Below are 12511 nucleotides of genomic sequence, written 5' to 3'. Positions count from 1 at the left end.
TGTGTGTGTGTGTGTGTGTGTGTGTGTGTGTGTGTGTGTGTGTATTCGTGTGCATGCATGACTGAGAGTGACAGTCAGTCAATCCATTTCTTAAACATTTATGTTTTTGTTTATCCACAGGAGCTGAAAAGATGCATGCAATGTCACAGTTGGAGAGGAAAGGAGATTACTTGATAACACTGAGTTCATTATTTCAAGCTTTCAATTCAGTATTCATTCAACAACCTCTATGTAACCTCTGCCTCACCAGGGTGAATGTAGCACTATAACATTCAGTATGACATAACCAAAGCTAAGAATACAAAGCATAACCAGGTTAAGGTAATAGTTTGATTGAAACATTCAATAGGCTCACAGTAGCCCACTTCTCCAGTAACCTTATTTTAAGTGGTCTGTCAGGGTCTAAAAGGGTGCGTGATAAGAAGAAAACATGTACTGTAATCGGCAGTACAATATAAAAAAGGAAGAATGAAGGGATTCTGTTTTATTCTTCACTTTAATCAGTCGATTTAATGCAAGATACCTCTAAGGTTGAAATTGATTAGTTTACATGCCAAAACAGCTTTCCATTCAATATAGCTGCAATAGATGTGAGGTGGGGGGTGCAAACATTTCCTTGTGGGGTTAATCAACCATCCCCCATTTTTTGCAGAACTGCTCGAACATGGATGGAGAAAACACACATGGAGGGGGAAAACAGATTGGTTACCATGGCCCCTTCCATCTGCCATGTTCTCAAACCAATAATGTCAAGCTGTGCAAAGACAAAGACAGGAGGGCCTCTAAGAGTAAAAAAAAACAACTTTTGTTTTCAGTTCCCTACAGTGTTGAAAAATTCTTTATTAAAATTGCATTTCTAATGAATTTTAAAAATATATTATACTCTGTGGCCCTCATAACAACAGTATTAGCCTTCAGCTTTTGTACCATAAGTGACATAGCAGGTTTTAACACAATGGATCTCCTGCTATCTTACATCGATAATTACTACCTCAAAGAGAACTACATGTGCTGTTCATTCAAGTGTCTTTATTGGCTCTTAAAGAGGTCACATGAAGTTCTTTTCGCAGTGAGAAAACTAAATTAGTAATACATGAAAGTCAATTGGACCTGCTGTTTTTATCTTGAAGATCTTTACACATCCAAGAGGGTTCATCTGTTTTACCGACTGATTACAAGAATGATTAAGGTTACATAACAACATTCATCACATAACTTAGAGGAAATTGAGTTGATTTGTATAACACTATATCACTATATCTCAATGGGATTTAAAGATTCCAAACTATAGCCCGAGCTGTTTTGGAAAAACTCTCCAAATGTACATATCTATCCATAAACTGGATGGAAGAAAAAAATTAATAAAAACTGAAAACAATCCTGTCTAAATACAATTTCCAACAAAACGTCAGTAGTCAATAGTCAATACTCAATATTCACCAATAGAAAACAATGGATAACAAAAATGTATCATTTAATAACAGGATTATCTGACCATAACATGACCTTAGAGAGAACTATCGGAAAAAACGCCTCCAGAAAAATGGGAATGACAAAGATGAAAAGTCGACAGTCGTAAAATGATATTAGAGATATTAAATGGGACAATATGCTGCAAATGGATGATGTTACCATGTGTTGCAACTCACTGACTGATGACCTAACCAGAATAGTTGAGAAATACAGCATTTTTAACCACAGTTAAATAGCAGGATCCTCTCACTAATACAAAATATGAGATTTTGCTCTTAAAACAGCATTGTCAAGTGGATTGTCCACTGATTTTATTTACATAGGACTCACAAATAAAGTGACAATGGTTTTAAGAAAAGCGAAAGTTTTATATTTCTTTCAACTAATAGAGGAGGCCAAAGGTAGGTCCATACCCCTTTGGAAACCTTTAAATAAACTGACAAAGAAACCAAGCATCATATCAGTGGAAAACCTACCACAGATAGCACTCTCTGTATGCAGAACATCACATCTTCAATTTGTTTGTAATGAGTGGGAGTGGTACTACATTAACTTGCATTGTCCCTATCAAATAAACAAGAGGGAAAGGAATAAGAACAAGAATAAAAAAGGGGGGAAGAAAAAGGAAAAGTACTCCAGTGATACAATTTAAAGAGAGACTTTGGTTTGTAGGGCTGGGGGTGCAAAGGGAGCCAGAGGTGAGAAAAAGGTAATTATGCAAAATGAAGAAGCCATGTGGTGTGTGAATTAAAGGGAAATGCCTGGAGAAGGATTTTTAGAATGGCACCATAAAGCTTGACTGAATCTCCAGTTTATTAGTGCAACTAGATCAACCTAATACAGTACAAGAACCTTATCTAAATGATTGATGTATCATGATCATTTAATTTTTATCAAGAATGTTTTAGAGAGGTGGTGATTTATGGACATGTTGAAGGCTATTTTGTAGTACTGTGGTATCAAATTACACCAAAAGGTGTCTCTATTTGTACACTCCCAGTGACGTATGTAAATGTGGACAAAATCCCCTTTTTGTACATTTCTGATGAGTTTTTGTACACCTTTTGGGCACATAGAATTGAAAGTGGACCTTCAAAGAGCCTCTACATCAAACCGGCGTAACAATCCTTAAAAAGAGGAAGTGGGTAGCAACTCCACTTGCAGGTGCTTTCCATCCTCACGTTGCCTCAAATGCAGGTTACAGTGTACATTGATTCATGTCTTCATACTGGTTCAAGTCATTTTGCTAGAAATTAGTGCATATTAAATTAAACAAGACAGAATATGTCTGATCACAAATGAGATGTGATTCAAATTTTAGACTGTTGAAATGATCCAAGAAAATAAGATTTTAGTCCCCAATAAGAAACTAAATCCCTCACATTATTCACTTATCCCCCTCTTTCTCACTCACACATTGTCTCTCTCGCTCTCTCTCCCCCACGTTGCATTGTACACAAACTAGAGCACTGTATGGCATGTGGTGCAGAGAATGAGTCAGTCTGCCCACCAGCTGTGAGCCTCGCTTGCCAAAGCGTGGAGTAAAGACATTTCATGCAGAGCTGGCAACAGCCAACAAAATTGGTATGGGTGATTTACCGAGTTATTGGGATGGAGGCCAACAACAAGTGACTAAAATGAACTTGAGGTGTAGCCTACAGACAAGTATTCAAATGACTGCTCAATGCTCTCCGCTGATTACCTGCTATCACACACAAATCTCTGATTCTAAATGAACTCCTGGTCCACACACCTTCTATTGAAGGTGCAGGTGGATTTCTTGGTCAAGAAAAAAACATCACAGTTTATTATTTTACTGCAGGAGATCATGTCATCAGTATTGTTTCTGGGTATGTGAACGTTTTACAGACCTGGTGGAGAGTTTACATACTACAGTTATATACAAATGAGGTTTTGGGGTTGATACTAATATTTATTTCAATAATGTTATATATACTAGATCTGTTTTCAGGGCAGAACATTGTTGTATGGGTTGTTATTGTGTTTTGTGAAGGAAATCCATAAGCCTATTTCTCTACCACCAGGAATATGTTCCAAGCTGTGGAGAAGGCTTTGAACAGCATTTAGGATAGTTAAATAAATATATAAAATAAATGAAAATAAAAGTTTGGAGAAAAATTAATAGACTGTTTTGGTGGCGGTTCTGGTGAAGGCTCTGGGTAAGAGGTGTGCACCAAACCACCAAACAAAAGTCCTCATAATTTAATCTATAGTCCACAGATCTTACATGTCTAATCTGGGGTTTTAGTAAACTACTAGCCTTTGCATTCAATGATATCTACCGACTACTACTTCCTGAGTGCAACCAGACGCTAAAAAGCCTATTATCCAATTAGGGACCTTAAAGAAGGGGTAGTCCTTGGCACGGCAATTTCCTAATTAGAGCGGAACCCGCAAATTTGCTTCCCTACTTAGTCACACGTAAACGGGGCATTGGTGTCCTCACAGAAACAGACAACATTGTGTGCAAAAATCTGTTTGTAGAGAAAAAAAAAGAGAAAGAGAAATATGCACGCTTTGGTGAACGCCTTCATGCGCTGCCTCTCCTTCCTCTTGCCTCCCTCTTGGCTTTGTGTCAGCTTTTGCTTGCGGATTGGGAATGAGTGCGAAGAGACGCTGCCGCGGCCCAATCCCAGAGCTCGTTTCAAAAGCAGAAAGCCTCTTACATATGAGGAAGTAGCAGCGGCAGCAGTAGCAGCAGTAGAAGCACAAGGAGGCTCCAGCCCGTCGGTCTCACCAGGTCCAGGCTGCGTCTCGCTGGCTGCTACAAGCCCCGCTGCTCCTCAGGGCCCTCCGTTGGGTCGGATCTGGATCGGGGGTCTCTGGCGAGCCGTGGAGCGCGTCTTCGGAGCCCCCTGGGTGCTTCTCCGCCATCACTGGTGCCCGTGGAAGCGTCGAGCAGCTTTACGCACCCCGTATCCTGTCTGTGCCTTCGAGTCGAGCGAGATTACAAGCTTCCAGGGAGGCGCTGCTGTTGCCGCTGCTGCTGCTACAACCGACCGAGGGAAGGCAGGGGGTGGAAGCACCTTGACTTATCCGTGGAACATGAGTGGGTCCGCAGGGATCCCCAAACCGAACCCAGAGGAGTGCGCCTCGGATGCGTCAGCTGAGCAGGGCATCGATGAGGTAATCACCGTGGATCAGCACTCGCAAGAGATGGGCACGGTGACGATAACAGTGGCTATTCAAGCGGCAGAGGACGAGGAACCCGAAGAATTTTCTTCCAACAATATTGACTTCCTCGGAGGCAGTTGTAGCGAGGATGAAATCGGAAGACACGACAAATCGAGGTTTGAGTTATTTGCCACTTTTAAGTTAATTGGCTTAACATTAAATGATGTGGTAACAAGAGTAAATAAAAACTGCTTTCTGGCTCGTGAACCACTTTTACTTTCATGAATGTGTCAAATGTGTTAGGTCCATACATTCAGATCAACCGTTTCCCCCCAAAACACGAGGGTACAAAGTGGGATCCGTAAGGCTGGAGGGTGAATGACACGTTTTCCCCTCGCTGTCAAGGTTATTGGAAGCCTACCAGACTATTTCTGCGTCGGATTTTTATTGCTTCAGTATTGGCCGGTTACCTCAATTGGTGAACAGCCAGCACACGAGCAGAGCAGCTTTGGTTATTGTTAGATTGTTGCTTCTTCTTTTTTTTTTTTGTTTCACTGAAAGAATGTCAGTGGTGTAGAAAGAAGCTGCACTAATAAACCCACAATTTCAACAGGTGTATCACAAAAAGACGGCAAACAGAACAACGTGCGAGATAGGACAATAGATGCTCACAATTGGGAGAGTAAATCACACAGTCATACTTGAGGGGATATTAGTATCTCTTGGGTGGGACGGCGGTAACGTGTTTTATACCACCTGTAGGCAGCATCAGTGGTGGAAAAGCAGATACCTGAGGATAAAGGATGGCACCTTCACTTTAATCTAATTCCCCTGCGTCATGGCCTGCTATTTTTATCCCCTAGCCTATAAGTTCCCTACTCGGACTGCGTGCGCAAAGAGTGAGTCAGTGATAGAAAGGCCAAAGGGGAAAATAAATCGCTCTCTCCAGACCAAGCGTTTCAGTTTATTTGTAGGTCACACCTTAATGGCCCCATGCATAAAGACTTAATGTCAAACCCGTGCACACCTTTTGCTTGCAACACGTTTCTCTCACAGGATGTATGTTAAGTTACGCAATCACTGATGGGAAGCATGCCCGGAACTTAGAGGGAGAGGAAGTGCAGATTGTCATTTTTCATGACATGTGGGTGTTTCATTCCTTCAGAGAGTGATAGTGTGACTTAAGAGTCGACTTCATCACAGCACCACACATTTTCACTATCGCCAGCATTCATGCTGTGTTTCCTTTTAATCTACTGTTTAGATGCTCTCAAGGGGCTGACAATATTCTTTTATTGCTTGCCGTTGTCTTCATCAGAAGTCCCGGGGAAGCTGTGGGCTCTTGCCAGCTGTGTGGTCAGCAGGCTGGAAAGCTGTTGACTGAGGGTGTGCGAGGGAGGAAAGGAGGGAGGATGCTAGAGGAGTTGATGAGTCATCCCACAAAATTTCATTCAGACCCTCACTCCTCACTCTAATCTGCAAGGCGAACTTACTGCGCAGCTTCACAGTGTCAGCCAGGTGTCTGACTGAGATCAAATTGTGCCTTAACTCTCAGCTCTGCAGTGATTCTCGACCAGTTTTTGTAAATTGTGTTAAGTGGATTTAATAAGCCACCATATTCTGTGTGGGAGGGCGAGCCTGTGACTCTGCATCCTTCAGATGGAGAGGTCTTGGCAGTTTCAAGATTGATAGGGCGCTGTCGTGTCGAGGTCTGGCACTGAGGTATGGTGACTGTGGCTAGAGATTCAGCTTGTCACTGCTGTAAGGAAAACGTAAAAGGGGGGAAGTAAACAGCAGCAGAGTCAATCTCATTTCACTCAAGCATGCTGCAGAGGGAAATGCCAGAATGAGGATGAATTCCTGCCAACAACTTGCAAGCCTGGGGCTTATGGTATTAATGAAAGTGAAATGTGTAACAGTTGTAATTCTGGCATTTGAGTATATGAAGCATTCTACTGTTTTTCAGTGATCGAACTAGAGAATAATCCGCTGACCATTATGCATGTTGTCTTTCCTACACACAGTGGTGCGGGGACCAGTGGAGGGGAGTTGGAGGAGGAGAGCTGGCAGCCCCCAGATCAAGAGCTCATTCAAAAGTTGGTTGCTCAAATCGAGTACTACCTGTCTGATGAGAACCTGGAGCATGATGCCTTTCTGCTTAAACACGTCAGACGCAACAAGCTTGGGTTTGTCAGTGTCAAGTTGCTCACCTCATTCAAAAAGGTAACTGTATGTACAAAGCACACAAGCGTACTCTGGAAGCACAATAGAAATCAATTTAAATTCCCTGTCCTGATAAGGCTAGAAACTGCACACAAAGCCTTTGCTATTACAGGCTAAAATAAGCAAGCATATAGTGTACACTCCATGTGCTAAATAGCTAAATAAATATATATTTTTTTTTTTTTTTTTTTTTTATATTTGGATATTTCTTAGGTGATAGTCAGCTGGGTCTAGTTTCCAGCCAAAATCAGCATGATACATGACGATATTGACTAAAATGTACAAAAAATGTACAAATGAAATTAAAGCAAGGCTTGGAGAAAAGCATGTTTAAAATGGAAACCAAATGGAGACCTTGATAAAGCTCCAAGCTTGCCATTTTTAATTCTGAATGACGCAGAGGCTCATAAGAATTTGAATATCAATGACTGTTTCTACTGTCAACCCTGACTATCTGCTGAGGACAGAATGAGATTCTCACATTGATTCACAACAGCTGGTGCTACTTTAGGCTCATGCAGTCAGATTTGTCAGTTATTTTTTTTAATCTGTTTATGCCACAAGTGATCAGATTCTCTACACACATCTTTGTAATAAACAAGAATTCAAATATGAGGTGACTCATAATATAGTGATGAATTGAGTAATGAAGCCATGAAGCCAGGATGTTTGCTTCTTTGGAATTGCTTATAATGTCATCAGTGCGGTTATTGATTCAGGAAGTATGACTAAAAGGAAGGCAGTACACACTACTGACAAATCCTGCTGATGACTTAAATGTATGTTTTATAGCTGATGCTTTAAACTCGCAAAGAGGTGTCGCAGACATCAAATTAGTGACCTAGTGTTTATATGTTGGCCCTCTTAAACCACTCAGCGTCTCACCCATGTAACACAAGCATTGTCTCTTTGCAGGTGAAGCACTTGACCCGTGACTGGAGAACAACTGCTTATGCTCTGAGACACTCAAAGATACTTGAGCTGAACGATGAGGGGCGAAAGGTGCGACGCAAGTCCGCAGTGCCAGTCTTTGCCAGCGAGTCATTGCCTAGTCGCATGCTTCTGTTAAGTGATTTGCACAGGTGGCCAGAGTTGGCTGCTCTCGCAGGAGGCACTAAGGATAATGGAAGCAGTGAGGGAGGAGCTACTCAGCAGGAGCAGCTGATGAAGCTGTTGCTTAAGGCGTTCGGAACATACGGCGCCATCGCTTCTGTCAGAGTCCTAAAGCCTGGTAAGGACCTACCAGCTGACCTAAAGAGGCTGAGCGGCCGCTACACCCAGCTAGGCACAGAGGAATGTGCCATTGTAGAGTTTGAGGAGGTGGAAGCTGCTGTCAAAGCCAATGAAGCTGTGGGGTGTGAGGACGGAGGGGCCAGCTTGGGGTTGAAGGTCGTCCTGATTGGCACCAAGCCACCCAAGAAGAAAGTACCTAAAGAACGGCCGCGTGAGGAGGGAGGGATGAGAAAAAGTCGTTCGCTCAACAGCAGAGTACGAGAGCTTCAGTACCACGGGGATGACTCGGCCTGCAGCTCCTCAGAGACAGAGAGCACTCCCACGTCACCCAGGCTGGCCAGAAAGTCCCAGTCCTGCAACAAGCTCAGCCCCACTACTGCAGGCATCAGCTTCCAGAACAATCACCTGAGTCCTGGAATGTCCCCACGTAACAGCCCCTGGTCAAGTCCTCGTGCCAGCCCATGTCCTCAACGTAAATCTCCTCATTCCCACAAGTCTCCATTAGTCATTGAGGGCAGACTGAGCCCTGAGCCTGGGCGTCGCTGGGCTGATTACTCCTCGGACAGTAGCCTTACCCCTTCAGGGAGCCCGTGGGTTCAGCGCCGCAAGCAGGTGGCGTCTCAGGAGAGCAGTCCAGTAGGCAGTCCGATGCTGGGTAGGAAGATCCAGAACGCCGACGGCCTGCCACCGGGTGTAATGAGGCTGCCAAGGGGTCCTGACGGAACCCGTGGCTTTCACTGTGTCACTATTGGTGAAAGGGGAAAGACTGCAGCCACTCAGACTTGATCTGCGGAGGATCCTTATGCATTCTTTATCCCCCAGAGATAAAACGATGTTGGACATTTGAGCTGTTCTTGGCCATGTCACTCAGCCCCCACCCCACATTTTGAGACTGTGTAGATATATTTTTGTTGAGTGCATCGGTTTTCAGTATTTGTTATATTTTTATACGACGTTTTGAGTTGACATGGTAACATTAGAGATTTACTAATGGCAATTTGAGTGAATATGAATTGATATTGGTTTGAGAGATAACTTCACAGACACCATTGAAATGAAACATTTCACCTCCATCACTGTCTGAACTTGTTCTACATGGAGCGGGTTGGGGAAGGAATCTCACTTTCTTTTCTTTTTGTTCTTTTTTCCTTTTTTAAATTGAAAAGTGTCCTCTGTCTTGACGTATGCGTGTAAAAGCTCACAACATTGTCTGTGGATGCTGTGTAAATGTGTAAGTGGTGTACCTGGCATAGGCACATGGACTTGATAGAGATATCACCATATGCCTTTTTTCTCTGTATTTGTCTACTGTGAGTTCCATTTTTACATGCTATTTAAACTGAGGCCATAATCGCTCCACTGCCATAAAGGTTGGACAGTTGAAATTTGATTTTTTTTATTTTTGCCTTTTTTAATTTCAATCTTTTCAGTATGCTTTGGCACTTAGTTGGGAAGAGTCTCTTCTAGACTTGTAAATGTTTATTTGTTGGGCAGGTAGCTGCTTTATTTATTTTTTTAGCTTTTATTTTTATTTTCCCTAGTCATATGTCATACTGTTTTCATCAGTCTAAGCTCACAGTGAGGTTTGAGGGATGTTCAGGTCAGGCAGGTCTTATGTTCTTGCCTTTACATCTGAGCTGGGGTATTTGTACAGTGCGATTCCTATTGTACAAATAAATCACTAAAATTGCATTTGGCCTGTCTTTTTTTTGTTTGTGACACATTTCAAGGTGTTCATGATGGTCTGAAACAACAATGACCCACACATTTTTTTTTTAATTTTTTCTTTTTTTAATTTTAACATGTAAAGAGCTACTGCTGCTGCTACGCCAAGACTGTAGGAGTGATTCCAGACTCGGAAAGCAGAATTGGCACACTGGTATGTTTTAAAATGGACTGCACAGATGGGAGGATGAAAAGAGAATTAATGGGTTATAAGCAAATTCAACGTTTTGAGGAGCAGAAAACATTCACAAAATGGAAAAACAGACTAGTCACAAAGGTGATTTATTCAAGCTCCCAGTATCTTAGTAGGTGCAGTGTTGAAAAATGGTATCACTCCCATTGGACTTTTACATGTTTTAGTTTTACAGTGTTAAATTTAGTGGGTGTAAGTTTTGGATACAGGATGGTGTAATGTCAAAATGAAGGGAGGGGGGAAAAAAGGCTGCAATTGACACACATCTAAATACAATATAGACTAAGTGGCTGCATTAGCATTCACACGGACAAGTCCATATGCAGCAGAGGCACCTTGTCAGCTAGAGCCCGAGTCTGTGCATTTATGAGGTTTTTGCACCCGGATTTTCCCCTTTCTTTTTCGCTCAATCTCTGTCAAGTTGTATAGCGACTGCGACTGAGCAGCTATTCTTTTATGTCTCGCCACAAATTCATGATTGGATTGAGGTTTTGATTCAGAATTGGACACGAGACAGTTTCATTGTTTGGAATACAGTAAATTCCTACATTGCTTTGGCTTTATGTTTGGGGTTTGCTGTCCTGCTGGAAAATAAATCATCTCCCACAGTTCTCTGGAAGACTGCAGCAGGTTTTCCTGTCAATGTTTTGCTGCATTTATGTTAACCTTTCACAAGCCTCTCCGCGCCTGCTGCACAGGAGCAATCCCACAGCATGATGCTGCCATCGTCATCAGGCTACATGTTAGGGATGGTGTGTTTCCACTAATGTGCAGTGTTTGACTCACATCACACATATGATTTGGTGTGTTTGACTGCATCAATTTCCTCCATTTTTGTGTTAGTCTTCCAGCCCAGATGTCAGCCAGCGACAGTCATAAAGGTATAAGTGGAGAAGCAGCAGCTGTGTTCACTGTGTCCTGTCTAATTCATGGAACCCTGCAGCTCCCCTTGATGTCTTCTTCACTAATCCGCTTACAAAAACATTGGAGATATATTTATATATATATGTTCAGTTTTGGAAGTTGCATCAAATTAGTCTGGAATGTTCCTCTCTTTTTTTTGTCATGAATATAACTACCCAGCTGTTGGACCTCTCAAATATGTTGAAAGCACATGTCAATCCCTGATTAAACACAGGTGATCTCCATTCAACTAATTACATATTTTTTACAAAACAAAAGGCAGTACTGCTGATGCTTTGTGTGTCCTAGCAAAGAGGACATTCAATCATTTATTTTGGTTTGTATATATATTTTTTAATTTAAATGCTATTGTTGAGATTTGTGTTTATTTTTCTCAAACTGTCCTCTCTGTTGATTAGTATAAAAAAAACTAATTACACTATTGTAATTCAGTGTTGTGTGGCAACATGAAATGAGAAAGTCTAAGGGTGGAGATGAATTTTTATAGGCACTGTAATATGTGCCACATCCTCAGGTGGTTTCAAATACTCCTAAATGTGAGAGAAAGGGAGCAAACAGTGGCTTTCTGAATTAATCTGGTGCCAGTATTCTGTTAATCCACTCTCTGTTATTGATGCTACCTCTCCTGCAGGGGTGAGCATAATGTGAGGACATTCTGCTGGGTATACAGAGGGTCACAACCCATGCTTGAAAATTCAGAGCTGCGATGGGACTAAGTGGGATTGCGTAAGAGAATGATGAATAAACTTTTGTTCTCCTATTTGCATGATTAGCAATTCAAAACTAGGAAGTCGTGATACTGTCTGTCTTTGACAGACAATATTTTGGCTCAACTCCCGATGTTTGTTCATTCTAACCATGTGCATAATTACTGTTTAGAATAAGTAGCACATCAAACTATAACTCTCATAACACCAAGTTCTGTATAATTACCAGTAAGAATGGTTTCATTCGCACAGGAAATGACAATGTCATAAAGAGAAATAATAGCAGAGTACCACTCTGGTCATTATTTGTAATTGGGTAGTATCCATTGATGCATAAATATAGTGTTATTAAGTGCAGTCATTTAGTTGTTTAGTCCAGACTTGATTATTCTCAGACATAATTAGTAAAATGTGGTGATCAGATCACATCCGTGGTCTGGAATAGTACCTTCCAGCTTAGTGTTTGTGCTCAGTATTGTAGAGTATGTCACTAAACGTTATATTCAACCATATACTTTTACCTTCATCTTACTCATCATACTCAGTTTTAAATGTGTATACTCATTCATACATATACAGACATAGAAACATATATTGAGTTTGCACTCTGTGTTATACACATTGAGAGCTCACATAAGTTCACAAATGCATGTAAACTCATGTCTGACAAACTGAAGTCACTTTGGGGCTTCGGTGGCAACAATACTGAGTACTACATTGTGGATGCAGGGTTACAAAGCCTTTCATCAATATTTCATCATAACATAAGATACTAAATGATGTCCCTATAAATATAGGTGAGCATTTCAAATCTTTTTCTCAACTCAGAGTATATGACTAACACTTGCATCAGTCTGTGGGAGGGAGTAGGAGGGAATGTGAGGGAGAATAGGTCGTG

The 12511-nt window shown here is 41.6% G+C and overlaps 2 protein-coding genes across 2 annotated transcripts; both read left to right on the top strand.

The window, feature by feature from the left end:
• The first annotated feature begins 4002 nt into the window (after positions 1-4002).
• LOC128355027 (uncharacterized) lies at positions 4003-5197 on the top strand. Its single transcript, XM_053315214.1, has one exon. The coding sequence runs from the start codon at positions 4003-4005 to the stop codon at positions 4891-4893; it is 891 nt and encodes a 296-aa protein (XP_053171189.1). The 3' UTR covers positions 4894-5197.
• Positions 4644-9750, top strand: larp6a (La ribonucleoprotein 6, translational regulator a). Its single transcript, XM_053317257.1, has 3 exons — positions 4644-4784; positions 5927-6831; positions 7747-9750. Exons 2-3 carry the CDS (start codon positions 6607-6609, stop codon positions 8848-8850), a joined length of 1329 nt encoding a protein of 442 aa, XP_053173232.1. The 5' UTR covers positions 4644-4784; positions 5927-6606; the 3' UTR covers positions 8851-9750.
• Positions 9751-12511: the final 2761 nt, after the last annotated feature.

The sequence above is a fragment of the Scomber japonicus genome, chromosome 1 (genome assembly GCF_027409825.1).
Source record: "Scomber japonicus isolate fScoJap1 chromosome 1, fScoJap1.pri, whole genome shotgun sequence".
Classification (NCBI taxonomy): Eukaryota; Metazoa; Chordata; class Actinopteri; order Scombriformes; family Scombridae; genus Scomber; species Scomber japonicus.
Note: the sequence above shows the minus strand (reverse complement) of the source record. Positions and strands in the feature narration are given on the sequence as shown.

What these genes read in the sequence shown, in the direction of transcription:
- LOC128355027 (XM_053315214.1), top strand. Translation starts at nt 4,003, where the DNA reads ATGCACGCTTTGGTGAACGCCTTCATGCGCTGCCTCTCCTTCCTCTTG.
- larp6a (XM_053317257.1), top strand. Translation starts at nt 6,607, where the DNA reads ATGCATGTTGTCTTTCCTACACACAGTGGTGCGGGGACCAGTGGAGGG. An exon ending in TGCTCACCTCATTCAAAAAG is followed by an intron (nt 6,832 to 7,746) that starts GTAACTGTATGT and finishes GTCTCTTTGCAG; the next exon opens with GTGAAGCACTTGACCCGTGA.